The sequence below is a fragment of the Rissa tridactyla genome, chromosome 4, assembly GCF_028500815.1.
Source record: "Rissa tridactyla isolate bRisTri1 chromosome 4, bRisTri1.patW.cur.20221130, whole genome shotgun sequence".
Classification (NCBI taxonomy): Eukaryota; Metazoa; Chordata; class Aves; order Charadriiformes; family Laridae; genus Rissa; species Rissa tridactyla.
In genome coordinates, this window is record NC_071469.1 from 69,765,466 (window position 1) to 69,787,904 (window position 22,439).

The following is a 22,439-nucleotide window of genomic DNA, read 5'->3' on the forward strand; positions in this document are numbered from 1 at the left end:
TTTTCCTGCCCCGTTCCGTAAACCTGAACCACACGCAGCCCAAGAGCAAGCCAACTTGACCCGACTGCTGGCCTTGCGGGCTGGCTGGGCCACCGGCTTGACCCGGCCACCCCGAGTGTCCCCGCAGCTGGGACCCAGGGGCAGGAGGCTGCGGGCTGAGCCGGGTCCCGGCGAAGGGCTGCAGCCGCTCCCCAGAGGCTGAGGAACCATCCCAAACTGCACATGAGCAATGTGGGGAGGGGGAGAAAAGAAAGGAATTCGACCCATTTTCCCGATTTTTCCCAGGGCACATTGAAGGATTGTCGTCTGGGTGGCAGCCTGGGCATGGTTTCATGCCGGTAGATGCCAGAGAGAGCAGAGTGGGTGCCGAGAGCAGGTATTTCATGTCCCGGACCTGCCCTCCATCCACCGCGGGCGGAAATTGCCGCCGTGCAAATGGTGCCACGCAAAGAGCTGCCAAGCGCGGGGCAGAGCCCCAGAGACGGGGGGCGGGGGGGGGGGGTTTGGGCAGCCGGGAGCCACCTCCGGCACCGATCCCTTGGAAGCGGGAGCAGGGATGCAGCTGGCGAGCGGCTCTGCCCTCGCCCCCGGGCGCTGGGTTGGTGTGTGGGGGTGTCCTCTGGCCCTGGGTTGTTCCCCCCCCTCCGCCGCCGCATGCGTGACTTACAGGCCGGGGTTTACATGCTGCAGGGAGGATGCCATTTCCCTCTCTGGAAGGGACGAGCATCGTCCCGAGACGTGAACGCACTTAACACAATGCATTAGCGGCTTTTCTCTATCCCTGGGCTGGAGCTCAGAGGCCTCACATTGCAAAACCTCTCCCGAGAAAAGGCAGAGCGGGCACTAACGCCCCAACAGCGAGCCCTTTCCCAGGCCCCTGGGAGAACCGTCCCTGCCTTTCCTTTGGAAATGGTCCCAACACCGCTCATCCCTTAAGGTCTGCCCTTATTTCTGGAAGAAAGACACCCCCCCCCTCCCGGCCCCAAGGGATTTTGAATGTTGCCAGCACCGCATCACAACCACGCCGGGCTCTTTCACTTCTGGACATCTCCTGATTTTTATCCTTTTATCCCTTCCCCACCTGGTTCTCGCCACCATCCTGGGGCCCCGGGCCCCGGGGGGTGTTGGGGTGGCTGCGCTGGGCTGGATGCAGCAGCTTTCCGCTCCCCCTCCCCGGGGAGACGCTGCTCTGTATCCAGCCTAGGAAATTCCTCCTTCCTTCCTTCCATCCTGGCTCCTCGGCACCCAGGAACTTCCTTCGGCCCCCCAAAACTACCCTGCTGACGGCTGCAGGTGGAGCGGGGACCCCCATGTGGCTGTGGGGCACTGAAGCAGGGAGCTGCCCCCTCTCCCGCTGTCCCAGCTCAGGGCCCACCCTGGGAGCCGAGAATTGCTGCCGCTCCTCCTGCACATAAAGAAGGGCAGCGGGATTTGCTCAGGAAGGGAAAAGGTCAGGAAAAGGCTGGGTAGGATGAGGGACTGCTGGGGTGCTGCCGGGGAAGGGGACACGGTGCCATGGGCTTCTCCCCCCTACCCGCCCCAGTCATCTCATGGTGCTGCCACAGCCCTGGGTTTCATCTGGCTCCCGTGCTCCCCCCTCCTCCCATGAACTGAGTTCTGTCCGTTCTCTGCTGCCGTCTCCCGATGATGACAGTGAGGGACACGCAGCGTGGTGCAGTGACCCACAGCCGGGGGGACGAGATGGGAACCAAAGCCAGGGGCTGTGTCGGCGCAGAGATGCTCCGGGAAGCTCTGCCTTTCTCTCATAAAAGTCCTTTATTAGAACAGCAAACATGACACTTCTCTTCAGTACAGCGGCTGTATGCAGCTATCATCGCGGTACAGGGGGGCGACGTCTTACAATCACTGGGGGTCTAATAAGCACCATGAACATCCTAAAGAACCGGGGGGTAACGGCTGAGAGAGGAGCCCCGGGTGAGCCGGCCACAGGGGCTCGTCAGGAATTCACCGAGGAGCTGCTCGGCGTTGTCCCGCAACACGGCTCTCCTGCAGCGGAGAGAAACTCCTCGGTGTGAGTCAACGAGATAGCACCCATCCAATAAATTAGGTAAAATTAATACTAGAGCAACAAGGGAACGAGTGGACCGTCCTAGAGGAGGGCACGCTGGAAGGGAATGGTCTATTTACACTGGTCTTTCTGCCGGACCGGTATTCCCGTCGCTCCCCCCGGCCCCGGTTGGATGAGCCGCAGCTCTCCGGTCGGGCTGGCGCCCAGCCGGCAATGACACCGCTGTCTCCCCGAGCCCAGGGGACTGCAAGGGGACCGAAAAGCCAAGCTTTGGGGACATGCGCATGCAGGCGCCCTCGGCACGGGAACGGGGGCTGGCACCGGGCACGGCGCCCACCACCTCCCACTCCTCTCCTGCCTCCGGATTACCAGAAAGTCGGGGTAGGGAGCGGAGGCTGAGGGGGGACCGCTGCCAGCAGCAGGGCAGCGGGCACGGATTCCTGAGTGCGTGGCAGGGCTGTGGCCAGCTCTTCTTCCTCCCCATCCTCATTCCCATCCTCATCCCCATCCCCAAGCCCGGGTTCCCCGTCAGACCCTCGCTGCAGAACGAATTCTCCTGTGAACGGAAGGACACTATCAGGTAGTATTTAAGGCTAGGCTTTACACGGCAACTATAAAAAAATAAATGCTAATCTCCGAAGAGCCGGGCAAGGGCTCTCCAGCGTATGGCTGTGGCGCGCGTGCCGGCGCCGGGGAGAGCTCGGTGCCAGACCGAGGGCCCGCCAGCACCCAGAGCACCCGGGGACAGGGTGGTCCCCTGCCCTGCCCCACCGCTGCGCCCCACAGAAATGCTTCGGGGGGAAACAAGGGAGAGGGTCGGGCATTTTGGTAAGGACACGGAGACTGACTGGTAATCCAGGACCCACCTCTACACGTGACCGAGGGCGCTCTGCAAGAAAGGCCACAGGGGAAAGAAATATCCTGCAAAATAACGGGGCTGGCGTGGGCGAAAGCTTTCCCGTGGCGGGGGGGGTCCCTCCGGCCAGCCCCACGGGAGGGGAAAGCGCTCTGCTGAATGAGATGAAACTGCCATCCCCCCCCCCCCAACCCCACACCCCAACTCAAATCGACAAAACCAAAAACTAAAAGCGGACACAGAGGAACATCTCAGGCTACCTAGGTACTTCATCAGCCAAAAAGAGCTAAACAGCAAAGCGCGCACACACACAGGACAGCGCAGGAGGGTGGAGATCAGAGACGGCCAAAAGCCAGGGTCTTCCTTCCCATTTTGCCTCCCCGTCTCCGCCGGTGGCCGAGCAGGGACCCGGTGGCTTGGTGGCCGGCCTTGTCCCGCGGGAAGGAACGAGCTGGCTCCTCTCATCCCGAGAAGAGGCAGCTGGCTCCGGGAGCATCCTCATGGCATGGCCGAGCGTGAAGTGTAGAATTCGGGGACCGGCAGGCCGGTGTGCAGAGTCACCTGCAACGAGAGACAAAGGGCTCAGCTGCATCCCTCTGAGCCTGGCGGGACAGCCTTCGGCACGGCAGCAGCCGGGAAGAGGTAGGATGCAGCCCAAGGCACTGCTGGGAGCCCACAGCACCTCCTGCCCTGCCACGCATCCCCCCCGCTGCGGTGGGGCTGGGGAGGGGTGGGAAAGGCTGTACCCTGGACCACGGCAGTGGCTTCATCTCGCTGCTTCACGACTCGTTGGTACCGCAGGAGCCCCCACACAGCTCCAGCGTGAAGTGGTGGGATCGCTGGTACCAGCGGTGTCAAGCCCCACATATTCTTCCCAGCTGGCTGCGGAAAGATGGGACACGGCAGCAGTTGGGTCTTTCCGCAGATGGGATGGACAAAAGGGTCCGGAGGGGGCTGAAGGACAGCAAAGCTGCTCAGTCCAGAAGGAGACCTCCGAGAAGCCAACGGGCCGTACAGCAGAGGGGACGCGGCTGAGAACCGGTGGGAGGAAGGACCTTGGCAGCGGTGTGGAGGCAGGACCATGCTACGGCGTGGGGGGGATGCTCAAGTGCAACCTTCAGTGCCCCCTTCCAACCCAAACCACTCTGTGCGAATGGGCGCCAGGCACTCGGCCCAGGATGGGGAGTGACGTGGTGGAGACTCCAACCCAGGGACAAAGGGAAAGTGAAGCAATACCGGAGACCTGATGCTCGCTGTGCCTGGGAAAACCCCGGTGCGTGGGAAAGGATACGGGCAGGTTCTGCTTATACCGACCGACCGACCGGGCAAGGGACCGGGTCCTGCAAATACCCACATGCGCGCCAAGGAGCTGCGCGTGGGGAATTCAGTTCCTTCCACAAATACTTCAGTTGGGGAGGGAGGAAAGCACAATTCCTTCTTTTATTGGGAACAGCCGCATTTTCCCCTTCAGATACAGATTTATAGAAAACTTTGTCTAAAATACAACTATTCCCCTCCTAATTAGAGTCACTTTTAATTACTCGCACACCTCTGAAGAAGGATAAGGAACGGCTTGGGTTTATAAGCAGCCTTTTATCGCCATCCCATGGGATTTCTCTGTTAGGGGGTTTAAGCTCTGCCTTGCCCAGTGAACCGTCAGAAAGCAGAGGGGCTCTGGAAACGCGCTCGTCTTTTAGGGCTGCGTAGAAGATCGTGGTAGGAATTCAACCCATCACAGAGCAGGATGTTTTTACCCCACCGAATTGATACAGCGACCCCTAAAAACAAGATGTGCTTCTTTAATGTCTCCTCATTAAACACTGGGACACTCCGGCAGGGATGCTCCCAGGGTTTGGGATGGTACCGACCAACCTCCGCTCCAGAGCTGCTGGAAAACTGTCACTGCCTTGGTACCAGAGCCCAGCGCACCCTGTATCCCAACGGACACCATCCTAATTCATGGATCTCGAATTTAGGGAGGCCACTTGGTGCCTCTGCCCTCGCACAGAGGCGATGCCTTTGACACCCACTGTAGAAGACGGTGCCAAAGTGCTCAACACCCTGAAGTCATCCGTTCCGTGCCACGTGTCCTAGGATGTGCCTGGGCGCTTGCGCAGTGCTGGAGGTGGAAGCGGTGGGTAGGGTGGATGTGCCCAAGCCAGGTTCGGTGAACAGCGGGCACTTGTTGGGGGGAGAGGATAGCAGGGATGAGGTCAGTGAGAAGAAAAATGAAAGCTGGAAATACCGGATAGGCCCAGGGAGCCACCACTTGGTGATGTTCAGGAGAGCTGAGAGCTTGGGAGAGAGGGAGAGAAGAGGAGTTTGAAATTCCCCAGAGGAAAATAGGCTTTAAAAGGTGTCCTTCTCCTTGGTAATGCTCCTGTCTGGGTTCTGGGAATGCTGGAACAACTGGTGAGGCTTTCGTGGGGTAGCATAATGAAGTGGAGTTGTCAAACCCCATCAGCCAGGGAGGGCTGGAGAGCCCTGGTGCTTCATCAGCCCTGACGGAGAAAGCCAGAGCACAGAGCTGGAGGAAGGGAAGGCCTGTCCCTGTTTTAGAGACCCGCAGGTGGTTTAAGGTGTGAGTTTAGCTCTTTCCAAGTCACCCCTGTTGCAGAAGAACCCTCCCCGCTCCACAAAGTCCCCACGCTGCTGCGCATCAACGCCCAGTGCAGTGACAGTAGCACGAGAGGCAGTCTGCCAGCACGCTCAGCCACAGGCTCTGCTGTTGTGCTGCTCCAGAGCATGGCCAAAGCATGTACCTGCACGTTCCTGTTGAGGCTGACCGCGGGGAAGAAAAGGCCTTCCAGGTTCTCGAAGGCGACAGGCCCTTGCTGGTCCTCGTTGATGGAGAACGTCAAGGTTCTCCTGGTCAAATCCAGCAGCACTCCCACCGTGGCGCCTTTCGTTATCCCACCCTCGGTTCTGCAGGGGGTGAGAAGAAGATCAGAACGTCTCTGTGGCTCAACGTCCCTCTTGCTCCCGGCTTATGTTCAGGCCATAAACCTCAAAGGCTGATGATGCTGAACTTCACAGCTCAGCCAGGAGCCAGGCCATGACCTGCATCCACCCCAGCCACGCTCACAAATCCCCGGGCACCTCCTCAAGCCTCCCCCAGAGGTGCTCTCCACATGCCATCATGTCCCTGAGGGCAAAGCTACCACCGACCAGAGCAGCCCCGGCTACACAACCACGGGGGAAAAGCAAGTGGACCTGGGGAGCAAAGCATTTCAAAACCTGCTGACCCACCAGGGAACGGCCCTTGAGGCTGTGGGAAGGTGACACCAGGCTCTCCCCAAGCTACCCCAAGCTTCAGAGCCCCCAGCCCCACCGTTCCCATGGGGAAGGCGTGCGTTAGCTGTGGCAGGGGGATAAAGGCAAACGCTATTTTCTCATTGGACGAGTTGCAAGGCCTTGGGCGTTCACGGGAAGGGGGTGTACACAGGCGCGGTGCCGTGCGTGCTCGGGGGGAAGAGTCGGTGTGGAAAGAGTTGCGGTAGGCAGGGAAGGAAGACCGGAGCGAGGCAGAACCAGGGAGGCAGGGACTGTCCTTCCCTTCACCTCTAATGGAGGTGATCAGGAGCGATGTCACCCTTCCCGTGGATGCCTGTAGGTGCCACTGGAAAAGCCCCAGGCTCCTCCTTGGGCTGTGGTCTCTGGGAGGAAGACCCCGTTGCAGACCACGTACCTGTTGGTGTGTGAATTGTTGTGCATGAACCAGCTCCGGTTATTGTCCACGTACATGGCCCAGGCCTTGTCGTCCTTGCCCAGCATGGCATCCTTCAGGACATCAATGCGTGCCACGCCAAAGGCCGGGTCAGGGTGGTTATCGTAACGATCAATTGACAGCTCCCAGTAATGGAGCCCTTTGGAAAAGCCCGTTTTCCCCAGCACAACCCTGTCATCATAGCTGTTGCAGGTGACAGTCAGGTTGTCGTTAGAAAAGATGATGTCGGCGTGGGCAGAGGCAGGATCGAAAGAAAACCAAGCAACTGGAACACACAAACAACATCAGGTTAGTCTGGCGGGACCCGGCGGTGGGGCAGGGAGCCACGCGGAGCGGACACGGAACAGCACATGCTGCATGCAGGGCTGACACGCAGGGCAAAGGCACGGCGGGGGCTCGGGCTGCTGCCCGCAGCGGCGGCCGGCAGAAGCGGGCAGGGAGCTGCCGAGCGGAGGGGACTGATGGAGAGCACCTTCCATCATGGAGGGATGCTTGGAGCTCGTGCAGCTGCAGCCTGCCAGCGTGGCTGAGGTTTTACGGACGGGGCTCAGACCTGAAGATTTGTTCTTGCCGCTCCCTGGTAGCCTGTCTGTCTCCGTCCCCTCCCGCTGTCTGTCTGTCTCAGCTCCTGAGCCCGCGGGATCCTCGCCATCTCCTAAAATTTGGCTCTAGCAGAAGGAGACGTGTGATCCCGGCCAGGTCTCCAGGCTCTACCTGACATCGTTTACTCTTACGACCAAGGGTTACTCATGCAAGCAACGGTTTGCAGGGTCAGGCCCAGCGTGGGACGGGGACTGAGGGTCAGCGGATAAACCGTGCGTGTGTATTTGAGGGCCGGCGGTCCTGGGAACCAAAAGCACACACAAAGGCCTGCATTGACAGAAACGCTACGTCACACTGAGAAACCTCCCTGCGGAGCAACCGGCCACAGGGAAGACAAGAGTTAGGCTAATGGGAAGGCTGGAAAATGCCCCAAAACCTCCACGACTCGGTACGGCTGCCGGTTTAAATGCACGGGACTCGGTCACTGAAAATCTGACAGATACAGTGTCACGTCCTCGACAAGACAGAGGCACAGGGTGTCACAAGGCACCAGCCCGGTTCCCCAGGTGGTTTTCTCCAGCCGTCACTGAAACGTGAACTGACACATCCACAAAACACTCTCACGCCTGCAGGAGTAAATAACGGCTTGAAAAATAAAAGACTCGGGTGAGATTTAATCATCGGTTTATTGGATCGTTTGACAAGACAGCTCACATGCACGCGGGCGCCCCGGTTTTGCAACTTGATGGAGGTGATTCCGTACCTGCCACCATTTTTTTAATGTCAACTGCGGTGATTCCCAAGGAAAGGCATGCAGGAGAGAAAACAGCACGTCAAGTTGGGTCGACAAAGGAACGAGAAACCATTTCTGCTTGCCTGCTTCTCCAGCGAGCGCGCGGACCTCTCGGCCTTTTGCATAAAGGTGGGGAGAGATGGAGCGAGGATGGGCTCGGGCTGCCCGAGGAGGGAATCCCGCTGGATGGGGGATTCCCATCTCCCAGGGGGATAAACGGACCTGACCCTGCAGGCATCTGCATGAGGACAGGTGAGCAGGTACCACCAGCGCTCACTCCAATTAGCTGCAGAGGGGCTAATCACCTCCTCGGCATTTGGCCCACGTTAATGAACTGGAATACGTATTGCTTTGAGCAGGAGGATCAGTTCTTAATTACGGGGCCACTTCCAGAGCACTGACTTCAGGCTTCTCTTTAAAACCATATCGGGGGGAAACTTAAAATGCCTTTACATCACATGGCAATCACCATTCCTCCTCCAAATTTGCCAACTGCCGTGACTTCCGAGAGCGCCCCGCAAGCAGGGTACGCACAAGAAACGCTCCTCGCTCGCCAAAGAAAAGTTAAAGATTTAAAAGAGGGGGGGGGGGGGGGGAAAAAGGAAGATAAAAGGATGAGCAACACGGAGTAGGTGCCAGTTAATGGTAATAAATATACTTGCCTAATTGAGAGTAAGGCGATCCTTGCGTCTCAAAATTGCATCCTATAAAGAGATACTACATTTCACACATCACAGCTAAGAAACAACAACCACCTGAAAAACACTCGTGAGCACTGAACCTTTAACTAAGCATCCAGCCAGCCGCGGGAGGCCTGATTCATTAAAAGCCAGAGAGAAACGGAGAGGGGCTGCAAAAATGACCCGTGAGATTGACTGTCGGCCGTTTTGGCGAGTCTCAGCCTCTGGGACTCGTGGATTATCTGCTCTTTCACAGCCAGATCCCGTCACAGCCTTCAAGAGCATCAAGTCTGATCGCTACCTGCTCGGGATGCCAAATCATTGGACTTTTAGCCCAAGGCAGGAAATTTTAGCCTTGGCAGAATATCTTGGCCGCTTGATAAGTATTCTCTAGATTGACCCTCCGTTGGATCACTTAAAAAAACCCCCCACCACTCCTTAGAGGACAGGGACTGATGAAAGACGAGCAGCCACTGGTGTGTCCAGGGAATAGGGACCACCGAGCACCCAAAGGGCACTGGGCTGTCGGTCTGATGGTGGATGCACTGGCAGGATGCCTCGGGGCGCCCTTCATCCTCCTGCCACCGGGTTGTGCCTGGCCGCTGGCCGCAAACACCTCCTGGGAGCCGCACTGCAGCTGGGGACCGATCCAGGAGCTTGTCCCCACCAGGAGGAGAGGGCAACATGAAGTCCCGTGTTGGCACTGCAGGGGAGGGCATTCATGAAAGGCGCTGGATTTTAAGGAAACCCCTGTCTAGCTCTGTGACTGGTTTTTTCACCTCTCCTCTGGCAAGGAAGCAGGTTTTTCACCCCGCTGAGGTGGGTGTTGGTGGGAAAGTGTCCGTCTGCAGTCGTGCTCCACGGCCAGGGCCAAGCAGCACTTCCTGAGGCTGTTTTAATGAATCGCGCCCCGGGCCCCTATTCAAAAAGTGGTTTTCCAGGTCTCTGTGCATCGCTACGACACAAGTTCACCCGAGTGACACATGGGCACATTCCGGACCCCGTTTTGCGTTGCCCCACCACCCCGGACCGCGGCTGCAGAGGTCCGTACCGCACACACAAGTATTGCTCACGGCCATCGCAGCGGATCTGACACTGGACACAAAGTAAGAAACGTCCGTAACAGAACAGAGTTCAAGCCATTAGCGCACAGCAGTACGATGAGGAAAAAAAAACAAACATAAAAAGCACAAAGAAAAGAAAGTTGCAGGGCCCCCGGTTATTCTGGCAAGGGTCATGCTGCAGCATTCCTCATTCCGGGTTATGGGATGGAAATCAAACAATCGGGGGCCCCCATTCTTCCTGGGCTTACACCAGAGGAAGCCGTGAATTACTCCATTGGAGCCCATGGAGTGGTGTAAATCCCGAGTGGCGGAAGAATCAGGGCCCAGGATCTTTAGCAACGGAAGATGCGCAAAGACTGGTTAGAAAACAGCTCTGAGAGAGGCACTGTGCCCGCGGCTCCTTCGCCGGCTGCCCGACACCGTCACTCATTCTGCCTCTACTGCCTACGTCCCACCACAGCCCCCGAGGACCGGGCTCAAAGCGCCTGTGGGTGCTGCCAGGGGAGCGAGGTACCACGGGAGTGGTTTCCTCCGCTCTGCAGAAAACAAGACTCCGATAGGATCAGGTCTGGTTTTGCAAAAGCTGAGCCCAGCGCTCGAAGCCGAGTGGACGAGAGCCCACAACTTCTGGGTCTTGGGAAGCCAGATGGCAAGGGGTGGGTGAGCCGGCCTTAGTAGACCTTGCTTGCATCTAGACTTGCTTCTTTCTTAAGAGAGGTCTAGATTGAATCGAGCAAACTAATTTCACAGAACAAATCTCACAGCAGAGGCTGCGTTTTCTGGCTGTATAGGGAAAGGAAACCATCGAGACGTCCCCACAGGTTTCTCCCAGGGAGGCTCTGTTCTTCTGCCTGACCCTAGACACAAGATCGATGCAAACTGGAGACGAGGGATCCGCTCTGCCGGCTGGCTGGGCAAAATGGTTCAGCCCCAATGAGAACAGCACCCACGTAAGGAGTTACTGTGCTGCTCCGTCACCCCACGCCTGGAACTGCCCGTGCTGGGACGTAGAGATGAACACACACCACGAGAACTACGCCACCGAAAAGTCCCTTCCGCGGCAGGAGCAGGCCACTGACAAACAGAAGGAGTTCCCCCTGCCATCCGCATGTCATGGGAAAAACAAACACAACGGAACAAAACAAACAAATACTTTGAAGATGCCCAGAAGCACAGACGAAGAGGAAATGCCAGAGGCACTCGGCTCACCAGCTGAATTCAGGGACTGTAAAGAAGAATGCAAGCTCAGCTGGTGGGCCGAAGATCTTAGCTCAAAGTAGGATCTCCCCGGAAAGCTGGGTTGTAGATTAAGGGTGGAGGAGAAAGGACTCATTCTACGAAGCTGCGATCTTTCCAAAGGCACTGGAAAAGGGAGGGTCTGTTCTTCTGACTGCGTGTCTAAACGTAAGATCAATGCAAACTCGAGATCAGGAATCGGGTCTGCTGGAGGCTGTCACTCCATCGCCCGAGACCAGACCTCGGAGCAGAGCACAGACGCTCCGGCACGCACGGACCCTGCTTCGCCACAGCGAGCGTGCGCGGACGGTGCGTGGAGCGGAAACACCTGGTGCTGTGCAACCCAGCCAGACCCTTCAGGAAAGCCTCGCCTCTGCCAGTATCGGCAACAAACACATTTTTCATCTTCCGAAACGTTCCCACGTCACCGTGACAAATGCAATACGCTTTTAATTACAGGGAGTCCCGCACCCCTTCACAGTAACGCACCTAAAAAAATGCACAAGTTACCATGCACACTTCCCATCGCTCTTTATGATTAATCTCGTACCTTTTTGTGCACAATAATCAGTGGTGTAAAAGCTAGTCGGCTGGTAACGCTGAAAGGCCTTTGGCAGGGCTGTACTAACCTATTTCACCCTACGTACCACCAAGCACCCACCTTACTCAAAGGTTGGTCGGGATGTTGTGTTCTTGGTATCCCTTTGTACCTGTCAAAACACATCTGAGCCTTACAGTAAGAATTTAACTCATGCGATTCACAGCAAAACGTCCCGGGTCATCGGGTTCCGTTCCCCGCTACCGCAAATGGTCACCTCCTGCAATTTCTTCCCTAGCCTCGTCAAGGGGAATGTTAACAGGAAAATGTAGAATCCACCATCCTCCACACGTTCCGATCAGATAAACACCCGAACACTGTATCCCCAGCCTTCCTGTCTCAGCTGGGAATACGGACTGAGCTGGAAATCCCGTTAAAACAGATAAAAGGAAGCATTTCTCTGCGCAGCTGACTGTAACTTCTGCAACTTGCTGCTGCGCGAGGCTGTGGAAGCAAAGAGCGTCAGTGGGTTCACACAGGGGTTAGAGAAATTATTGCACAACAGGTCAGTAAACGGAGCTCCAGGTTAGGGAAGGACATGCCCTCCAACACCTACCAAGAGTGAGAGGAACTACGACCAAGGGTAGCCGGGCTCATGGCTCTCCCTAACTGGCATCTCATGTCCCTGTAGCTCCTTGCAGCCTGTCTCCCCTCGCTCACCCCCTTCCAAAAACCGCTGGTTAAAAAGCCCTGGTTGCTGCTGAGGGTCACTCCATGGCTGGCGAGGAACTTCTAGCTGGGCCCCAGATGAGAAACTGGCCTTGAAAGAGGAGAAAAGCTTCTGGTGCTCAACTAGGCTGGGGAAGGGCTCTCAGGCTGCGGTGCCCAAGCCCCTTTGCCCCATCCCAGGGGGGCAGAGGTGGCCGAGAGTTGCTGCTCCTGGTGTTGGTAGAGCCGGCCAAGTTTAGGAACCCAGGAGAGGGGACAGCAGGGCACAGAGTGTGACAACCCGGGTTTTCCTCCCTGATCCTCTGCTCCTAGGCTTGTGCCTCATCAAAGAAACAAGAAATCAAGGGGAAGCGGAGATGTGGCTCTTCCCCATGCATGGCTGCAGGCAGCATGGGCAGCACACGGCCAGGAGAACATGGCTGAAGGCACAAAGCAGCCCAATGGAAGGGCCAAGGTGTGGGCAGTCAGAGACACCTCAGAAAGGGAGAGAATGGAGCAGCAGGTTTTGGCAGGAGGGAGGTCGAACATCTGCCCCAGCCAGGAGTGCAGATCTGGGCTTGGGGAGCCGGCAAGGACGGTCCCCTCCAGCATTGCCCAGCTCCTCTTCTGCATCTCCACCTGGGGCGAGCTGGTCCTTCATCCCACCATCCAGCTCGCTGGACAGTCCATGGAAAGAAACAACATTGGAGGGACTCAGAAGCCATCTCAGAAATCCTTGTAGAGAAAAGCAGCCCAGCGGCTAGCTCACCCGCAGACTCTAATCCCACTGCAACTGGGAGGTCTCCTCCTCTGTTCCTTGTCACCGTGCTTTAAGTGCCTGTTCCTGGGGGTGGCCATCTGCATCCCACCATGACCAGCAGACCTGAGCCGGGGGTTTCTGCAAAGCCCCTCAGAGGCTGCTCTTGCTGCAGCCATGAATGCACCAAGCAACCCAACCCGCTGGCTGTGGGTAGGGTGAAAATGGGAACGTGCCAGGATGAAAACAGATCGGGTCCTGAAGTCAGGAGGAGACCGGCCAGAGGCTGGAAAATCTGCTGGATGAGGAAAGACCAAGAGAGCTGGGGCTGCCCAGCCAGGGAGGAGGAGGCTGGGGGGAGACCCGAGGTCTCCCAGAGGAGACTACAGCTGAGCAGTGCCGCTAGCGGCCAAGCTTTGGGAGCTGCGTGGGCCTTGGGCCAGGGTCACCTTGCAAACTTTCTCCCAGGCTGATTTCCAAGCCTACAGCTGAACTTCATTCAGATGCTGAAGAAACAGAGAGGTTAGGCCAGGCCCCACATCGAGCCCGCAGAGGTCCTGGGAGGCACTGGCTAAGATGTGACAGGCCAAGAGATCCTCCTAGGTGAAACAGCCCGACACCAGCTAGGGAGAGGACACAGTTCAAGGCAAGGACCACTTCCTTCAGCCCTTGCTGCCACTTGGCTGTGCTGATGATGAGGATCTTCGTCCCTGGGAAGCACCAGAGGCCCCAGCAGGTGGGAAGGGCTCTGGGGCACAGACCTTCTCCCAGCCAGGAGCCACCTTGACCTGCTGGTGGCACCAAGCACCAGCTTTAAAGAGTGAACTACAATTTCCTCAGCTGAAAACGTCGTTTCCTTTGGGATGAGCAGGAGAAGATGTGCCACACCACAGGCTGGGAAGGTGCTCAGCAGCTTGCTGTAGGCTTGTGTGTGTGTGCTGACTTCACGCTGGACATTCCTGTTGGTGCTGGCTGGCTCGTCTTGGCTGGGCAGGAGCAGAAATGCATGCCTGCAGAGGCCCAGACACAATTTTACCCACTTCTCATGCTTATTCTCGTCAGATGCTGAGACCCTGCAAAATGTTTCACTCCCCGTTAGCCTCTACAGCCCATATCACCGCTCACCGAAGGCAGAAGAAAGACTCCAGTTCACTTCCACGGGCCGTGGATGAGGATCTTGTATGCTAGGACTAGAAGCCAGCTTTTAAATAACAGCCTCTAAGCAGAATTTCTCATAACCGCTTCCAGCAGGACAGCTGTGTTCGGAGAGATGTTCTCTTCATATTGAGCCCGTCTCTTCTTTTGTCCCCTCTTCCCGCATGAACGCTTTGCGGCGAGCTGCGGAGCATGGCTGAAGGGGAAAGCTAAGCCTCTTTCAGACAAAATAGCACTTAAAGGCCTGATGCTGCTGTAAAGGCCAGAAATAAAAGCCTAAGCAGGAGCTGTGATGTGCGAGGCGGCTCTATTCAACAAGTCACTCGGATATCCAGAAGCTGCACAGAGATGTAATTTATTTCACTTTGAGTCCAAAAAGCTCAGACGGCCTCTAAAAGCGGAAGATGCTCCAGGCCCATCTGACTTTTTCTCCTTCTTTCTTTCGGGCTGGAGTAAACAAAATGCAAAAGCCCGTTCAGCGAAAAGGCAAACTTTCACCCGATGCTCAGGAGATGCAATGTCTGTTTGCTGGCACAGAGCAAGGCATCAGCCCCAAGCACAGCCTGGGACCAGCAACAGCTATTTTCTCCCAGGTGCCTTCATATTTCGGAGCTGTGGAATAGGCAAGCTTGGCTCAACAGTGAAAGCACCTAGGAGAGGAAAGCAGAGCTGGAAAGATTATAGCGGGGACGCTGCAAGCTCCTGGCTGGGACAACTCAAAAGCCCAACTGGTTTTGGTTAGGGAGCTGTGTCTCAGATGGGTCTTACGGGACACAAATGTCATGAGAAGCCAAAGCTCTGCTGTCTCCTGCACAAGCTGCTGAAGCCGGGTAGTGAAGTGGGTGAGAACTGCTGTCCTTCAGGCTTTGGGAGAGGTCCTGGCCGCCCCCCGCCCAGCATGGGGCTGGATCCGGGTTGTCCCATCCCTGGATGTCCAGAGACACCCTGCAGCTTCCTTGTCGCTGGTGCCCAGCTTTGCAAACAGGCTCACAGCTCTCAGACGGGTGTGCCAAGGCCTTTGTGGCCTGTGATTTGGGTTTTCTGTCTCTTGTACGAGAAGGGTTTGTCCCAGGTTTGCTCTCCACTCTACCTCTGTCACATGTGAGTCCCGTCCCTTGCCGACCTGTCCTGCTCACGCATCCAGACCTGGTACATGCCCTTTCCGAACTGGAACCATTATCTCCTGCGGAGGAGTGCAGGCAAGCAAGTGAAATTGCTCTGCGTAGCCTTGCTCTGCTTTTGTCTTCTCTTCTTTCAGCAGAAATCCCTTTTTTCCTCCTTGCTCAAAGCCACCAGAGATGCTCTGTGGCAAGAAGGCTCTCACCCTCCTTCCACCCCACCAGCAGCCCCAGGAGCTGTGTGTGTTCCCCCCCAACCCCAGCCTGCATCTGCCGGCAGCTGCTGGGGCTGCAGGGATGCACTGCTGCTCTCGAGCCAGCTGCCAGCCAGGTCTGGCAACGCTGCCAGGAAACAAAACCTTCACACGGCTTGGAAAAGAGAGATTTTAGTCTGGGAGTAAGGAAAAGGGATTCCACCAAGTGTGGAAAACTCCCCAGGAGGGGTTTCTCGCCTGGCAGCAAGGCTACGGGGCGGCAGACGTGCTGGTGGGGGCTGATTCCTTCCTTCACGGCTGCGTCACCCGCTGCTTCTGACTCCCACCTCGTTTCTCGGAGCCAGCCTTACGACTCTCCACCTGCACGGCAGAAGCAAGTCAATTTTCCATGACGGATTAAGTGCCTGGTGTGACAAATGTACTTAAAGTCAGGCGGGGAGACTCCTCCACAACCTGCAAGATGGGTGTTTAACATTCTGACTGAGCGCCTGGCCGTGCAGGGGTGATGGAGACGATGCCAGCGTGGCTGTACACCCCCGGGTCGGCAAGGACATCCGTGTGGCTCCACGGTCCCTCTGTCGTGCACTGCCAGGGGCTGCCATTGTGCGGTTACGGCACTGTGCAGCCATGCACAGCCCTTAGTGTCTCAGGAGCAATGTTGACAGCGTTGTTTTGTTTTAAATGGAATTAACGTAAACACCTGAGCTTCCCTTTGTGTCATACAAACCCTGCTGCAACCCAATTTTAAATACCTCCCTGCGGGATGCCTCTCGCTGTACCCACACTGCTCCTCCCCAAAGAACACCGTCTACAAAGGGGAGGGGTGAGAGAGAAATTCTGGCCCTGTTCAAGGCTCCTGACACGACCTTTCCTCTCCCCGTCAGCGCCGGCTTTCCTCCAATGATCGCCGAGGGACTGAAGGACCAGAGGAGCGGTTCCCCCCATCGCAATGCTAAGCTGGGGTGTGCTGGCTGGGCCCCAGGCGTGCGTGTGAGCGGTGTCCGAGCGCGGCGGGCTGGAGCCGGTGCGATGCCTTACCCTCAGACGTCTGGAGGACCAGGGTCTTGCTGTATGGGCTGACTCCTGTTTTGTTGAAGGCTTTGACACGCGCGCTGTACGTGCTGTTGAAGTGAAGCCCATCCACCGTGCACATGGTCTCCTTGCCCACGTACACCTCCTGCAAAACAAGCACAGTTAGTGCCCAGAGCACAGAGTCCTGGCGGGGGAGAAACAGCTCCCGGTGGTCGTGACACCCAGGGCTCAGCCACGCTCTGCTACCTAGGGCACGCTTACGAGCACTGGATATGGACAAAGCAGAGCAAAACGGCCCTATGATTTGCTCCTTGAGAATACTGAGCCATAAAACCAGCTTCTGTAGGGGAAGGAGATGCTACTCATATACGACCAACTCATAAGGCATCAATCCCAGCCAAACTCCCACCGAATCCCGGAGGAGCTCTGCCAGAGAGAGGAATTTACACAGACTGAGCCCAGGACACAGAAACATCCTGGCAGAAAACAATTTTCCATGCTCTCGGGTGGCAGAATCAAAGCATTCCTTGAAAGCAAACAAGGTGGTCACACCGAATGGGCACTGACTCACCGGTGTGTCACCCTTCTGCTGACATAGCCCTGCTCAAAGGAACGGAGCTGTGCCAGCAGGGACAGCGGTGAACAGGCCTACGGGCGACCCAAACACACGGCTCATAAAAACATTGACTTGCAATTAGCAGATCCCACGACAAACCCCTGTCTGCTGCCCTTGGCAGCGCAGATGGAGGCTCCGTGCGGGCTCCCACTCCAGAGCCCTCCGCCCTTCGCTGCCCGAGCTGCCGGGCGACTCGGGGCTGCTGCTTCCAGAGCCAACGCTTGAATCCGGCCCCTTTCCTTGCAGGTGGGTGATGATGTTAAAAGGTCTCCTCTAACCAAAACCATTCTATGTCCCCAGAGCGTATAGGGGTGCTGCACTGCAGAGCAGAGATGATGGTTTCCACCCCTCCTGAGACCCTGACCGGGGCTGGGAGCAGCCCAAGCCACAGTGGATCTGGGAATAGTGACGGATTGAGGAAGATTGGTGATGGGACGCTAAGGTGGCCCTGATCTACCTGGGCTCCAGCACCCACAGAGCTCTCCTGTGGCCGGCCCGGCTCCCAGTTCACCACCCCAGGCTCACTGCAACGAGCCCCTTTGTGGCCTGATGCCCAAAAGCAGAGTCCTCTTGCCTCAGGACACCGTCCCAGTCTCTCCTGCCTGTTTGTGTGGGAGGTAACTAACAGGCTGGGCGACACACTGACCTGTTCTCGGCAGGGACTGTCACCTGTGTGACATTCGGCATCCCCAGCTCACTGGGCAAATCGCTGCCTGACGCGGTCAGCTTGCTGCTTTCAGGCAGGAGAACGGCTCAGTGACTTCCCCTTCATGGCACCAGCCGTGTCCCATCGGCTGGAGCAGCCCTCTATAACCCCAGCAGCAGGAATACCACGCACATCCAAGCCCCTTCCCACTGCTGGTGGGATGAGAGAAGACTGGTGTACCGGGGAATCGCCCTCACCTTGCCGGGGTGGCTGTGCTGAGCCTTGGTCACCCCAGACCCAGCCTCCTGCTCCCTCCTCTCTCCAGATGCCACCCACGTCACCTCTCTTCTGCCTCGACTCTGCTCTGGCTCCTGCCTGCCTGACTTTCTTGTGGATGAACTCAGAAAATGCGATGGGCTGGTCCCTGCGCCTGCTCTCAGTGGATGCGAACACGCCAGGGTAATTATCAGTGTGTCGGATCAGAGAAAAATCATATTTTAATTGTGTAATTACAGCAATTTAAAAGCCCTCAGGCCTTAAACACCTCTGCTTGCTGGCAGCTGGCAAACCATGAGTCTTTCATGGCAATTAGCATACCTTGCATGGAATATTCAGCAACCTAAAAAGATGGAGCTTCCAATACGTTCTTTGCATTTGCAAGTCATATTGGTCACTGGAAAGGTATTTCCAGCCCCTCAAATAACCTTGGCCCCCAAAAGAGCCTGCAGCTTGTCTGCACCCTCAGCTTCCCCGGGTATCTCAGCAGTGAGTCTTGTGTATCCAGGGAATAAGGGGACTTGCAATAAAGCCCGGGGAACTTTTTGGTAGGGTAATATCGGAGCCGGGAGCAACATCTTGCTACCAGGAGCGGCTTCGTGCTCCGAGCACTTACCCTGAACTGGCCGCCGTTGCCGTCATCGAGCTCCAGGATGTAGCCTTCCACCTGCACCGTGGACAAGGGGGGCTGCTTCCAGGACAAGGTGGCACTGTTGTTGTGGGTGCAACACTCCTCTAGCTGCAGGATGGGGGGGGCCGGCACTGGGGAGGAAACTAAACACAAATTAGGGTAACCCTGGCTGCTAGCACCACAGAGGAGGAGCAGGGGGATAGCGGCAGCCCGTGCGTTTCAGCTGGAGCGTGGAGGATGCATTTATTGCCTTGGAAGGCGGCACGGCATGAGGGATGTTAACTGCGATCTCGGGGGCGTGAGGTGGGGGGAGCAGAAAGGACCATTCTCCAAACAAGCTCCACCAAATTCCTTCACCCCGCAGCCCGGTGAAGCTGAGATTTCCCCAGCGCGTCTCTGCTTTCTTCCCGTTTTCTAAAGCATTTTGGTGAAATATGGCAGCGCAATAAGGTACCTGGTATAAAACTGCCTGGACTCTTGGCAGAAGCCGGTCCCAAACCTGGGATGCGCTCCCACAGGCTCTGCAGAGCTGGCCTTATCTACAACCCAGCAGCAAGCGCTGCGCGGCTTTTCCAAAAACAAATTCACTGCAACAAAACAAGGGATACGAGAGCAGCAGAGACAAGCCTCGGGACCTGCAGAACAGGGAGTACCTGATCTTTGTGCCGTGGTAGAGTCTGTTCTAAAAGGACCGTCAGGGCTTTTTCTGCTCAGACTGCTGAATAAGACTAGAAAATTGGCATTAATAATACTAAAGAACCAATATTGATCCTGATGCCAATATAAAATAGACAAGGATTATGCTCAGCCCGTTCTATCATAGGAGGCCGCGCTCCCAGCAGGGGACGGCCAATGTGGGACACTGCGAGCGCTGCGGCTTCCGGAGGAAGGGAAGGGCTCAGGGCTCCGGCACCAGGGCAAGGAGTGCTCAGGATCACAGACATCAGGGAAGAGTGAGAAAGAGAGAACTCAGCAAATTTTGTAATTTCTACTGAATGTGCCTGAAATAATGGTCTGAAGTAACCCCATCGGCAGTTTGGGTCAAGTGCCCGGGTCTCGCTCCTCCTCATCCCTGCACCTGGTGAGCTGGAAAACACTGAGACCTTGAAACCTGCATCCCAGAGCTGTCTATGAAGTAAATATTTTCATAAATTCAGACTCTAGAGTCTTCTAAAAGTGCAGTCTTCCCACGCATTAGAAGAGACCTTACTGAAAAGTAAAATTACTGAAAGAGAAATCAATCCTGTGTTGCTCAAACCAGGACACGGGAACAGCCCTCCCAAACCTCCTCTCAGCAGAGCAGCTCATCCTCCCTGCCCAAAGCCTGACAAGAGCCAGTGAAAAAAAGACGTGGAGAATCCAGACAAGATGTGGAGGAGCCACAGATTCCCGGGAGAGAAAAGACGGGACTCACTGGCAAAGGTTCACCATTCACCACCTCCCTCTGCGACTCCTTCACCTCCTGGGTTGGATCCTCAGCAACGACCAGGCTGAGGGCCTGGAGAAACTGAGCGGAGAAAAGGCCTCGCGTTACAGCTAATACGGCAGAAGGGATGCTGCTTGTGCCCAGCACGTGCTGGCAATGGATGCGGGACGCCCTGTACCTATTGCTCACCTCTGCTCTTTATCGAGACCTCTGGTGTTGACCTGTCTCCCCTGGTGCTGCGACACGAGTTTGGGATCCAACCTTAAACCTTCTGCAACGTCTACAAAATGCAACAACTTATTTCCCCAGCGAGGGTGAGAGGAGAGAAGAGCCTCCACCAGCTCTGCCCCGCCTCCACAGGGGAGGGCGGGCAGCTAAACTAGCAGCAGATTTGCTCTTATTAATTAAAAATAACCCTCTGGGCTAAATTGAAAGAAGGGAGGGCAGGACCACACTCACGTCTCCATGACTGGTGTGTAAGCCTCCCTGGGTTTGGCTCCTCTCGCGATCAAGAAGTGTTATTGACACTTCAAATTAACTGCCTGGCTAACGATGAGCAGCTACGAGCGCTCCCGGCAGCCATGCCCAATGCAGCCTTCTCACCACAGCAAATACCGGCGGGCCCATTAACCGAAGATGCTCGTTATCATTACAGAGGAAGCGTCTGGTCAACAGCCTTCCTGCGTCTGACTGCTGAGAAATGCTGGTATGTGCAAACGGTTCCCGAGTCAGGAAACCCAGCCGTGCCGGCAATGAAGAGCCGTGCCAGACCCATAGCTGGTGGCCTTTTCCTCCAGGCAGCTCATTTGCACCAGCTGAAAGTACGGGCCTACGTTCAATGTTCTCCTGAGCTTCCCTGCGTCACAGCCCCATCTTCCGTCAGCTTCCCAGGGCTTGCCAAATTGCTCACAGGTCGCAGCGGCTCTCTGCTTCCTGCAAAGCGATGCAAATGCTGTGGCCCTCCGTGGTACGGGAGAGTGAGCGCAGAGGGACCGGAGAACGAGGAGGAAATTAAAACTGAAGCTCTAAAACAACAGGGAGGGAGAAGGGAGGGAGGGAAGACACCCCCCCCCAAGCTAAGTGGCGTGGCTCTTTGTGCCTTTGTGTTTGGAGGGACAGCGTGGCTGCCCGCAGCAGGCAGCGCGCTCGCTGGCCCCTGCCAGATGCTGCTCGGCACTGAGCAAGGAAGCGTGTGTGAGCAGAGGTCTGGCAAGTGCCTTGTGCTGCTCCCGAGACCCTGCTCCCAATCTGCAGAGCGCTTTCTAATGCACTGCCAGGCAAAAGCAAGCTCCCGGCACCTTGACTGAGGATGCCCCATCCCTGGAGGTGTTCAAGGCCAGGTTGGACGGGACTTGGAGCAACGTGGTCTTCTGGGAGGTGTCCCTGCCCAGGGCAGCGGGGTGGAATGAGATGGGCTTTAACGGTCCCTTCCAACCCAAACCATTCTGTGATTCTATGATCTGGCACACAGGTGCCCAGGGATCCGAGACAGGGAGGCAGTTGGCTGGCGCGAGGGTGCAAAATACACAGGAACGGGCATAACTCTGGGTCTGGGGTGCCCAATCTTGCTGGGAGATGATGAGAAACTCTCCCTCTGCTGCCCCTTCCCTGTGATGAGTTGCATGGAAGCACTCAGCATGAGCAGAGATGGGTTTTTGAAAAGCACTGGAAATATTCCTACCTTTCATCTGCACGAAGTCGAGCTGATGGATGGACTGCAGCAGAGGGGCGTTGTCAAGGTTCAGGTCGAAGTCCGTGGTCATCCGGGGTGTGAGCGTCCCCTTTCCCCACTGGTCCTCGGTTAAGTGCACTCTCCTGATGAGAGCGTCGGAGATCTGGGGGCAAAGAGCAGCCTCAGCTACCGAGAGCCAGCGGGGCCGTGCGCTGGGCCTTGTCCCTACTCTGCTCTCCTCCTTCCCTGCGCCTCCCAGGCTGCCACTTCTGTCCGTGACTGCCACAGGCTGGGACATCACACGTGGTTTCTAGCATCACCCTTTGCTGCAGTCTTGGATTGGCAGAGGGACCCCGGGAGCTTTAGGGACTATTTTAGAGGTAGGGTCTAGTACCAAAGGGACCAACCCAGGAACGAACGGTGGGACACCGTTCTCAAGCGCTGTTATGTCCGTCTCTCACTGGAGAGCCACGAGACAGCACGTTATGATGACTGCTCCAGAGATACACCACCGCCTGCTGCAACCTTCTGGTCAGAATAAGAAATGCCCCCGGCCCGGTTCTGCTTCTCTCCTGCCATGAACCTGGAGGTGATGAGAGGTTGGCCCTTGATTTTGTGGCTGGAAAAGCTGAGGACATCATCCTTGGTGGAACTCCCCCAGCTCTGTGGCGTTACCCCAGGGCCCTCAGCTGTGCAATGCCTTTCCCGCTCCCCTCGCAGC

The 22,439-nt window shown here is 56.6% G+C and overlaps 1 protein-coding gene across 23 annotated transcripts in view; it reads right to left on the reverse strand.

The window, feature by feature from the left end:
* Nucleotides 1–3,133: 3,133 nt before the first annotated feature.
* TRIM9 (tripartite motif containing 9) overlaps nucleotides 3,134–22,439 on the reverse strand; it is a 66,693-nt gene continuing 47,387 nt past the window's right edge. For 3 of the 23 annotated variants that reach the window (XM_054199381.1, XM_054199379.1, XM_054199376.1), the window contains 4 exons: nucleotides 21,728–21,881; nucleotides 18,606–18,763; nucleotides 16,442–16,596; nucleotides 14,830–15,059 (listed from right to left, as the gene is read on the reverse strand). In XM_054199381.1, the coding sequence (XP_054055356.1) occupies nucleotides 14,867–15,059; nucleotides 16,442–16,596; nucleotides 18,606–18,763; nucleotides 21,728–21,881 (660 nt within the window). In that variant the 3' untranslated portion in view covers nucleotides 14,830–14,866. Of the gene's footprint in view, nucleotides 3,447–5,647; nucleotides 5,811–6,573; nucleotides 6,878–7,918; nucleotides 7,943–8,610; nucleotides 8,653–10,901; nucleotides 11,091–14,829; nucleotides 15,060–16,441; nucleotides 16,597–18,605; nucleotides 18,764–21,727; nucleotides 21,882–22,439 lie in introns of those variants that run through there. The other 20 variants (XM_054199371.1, XM_054199357.1, XM_054199373.1 and 17 more) reach the window with 16 other exon arrangements.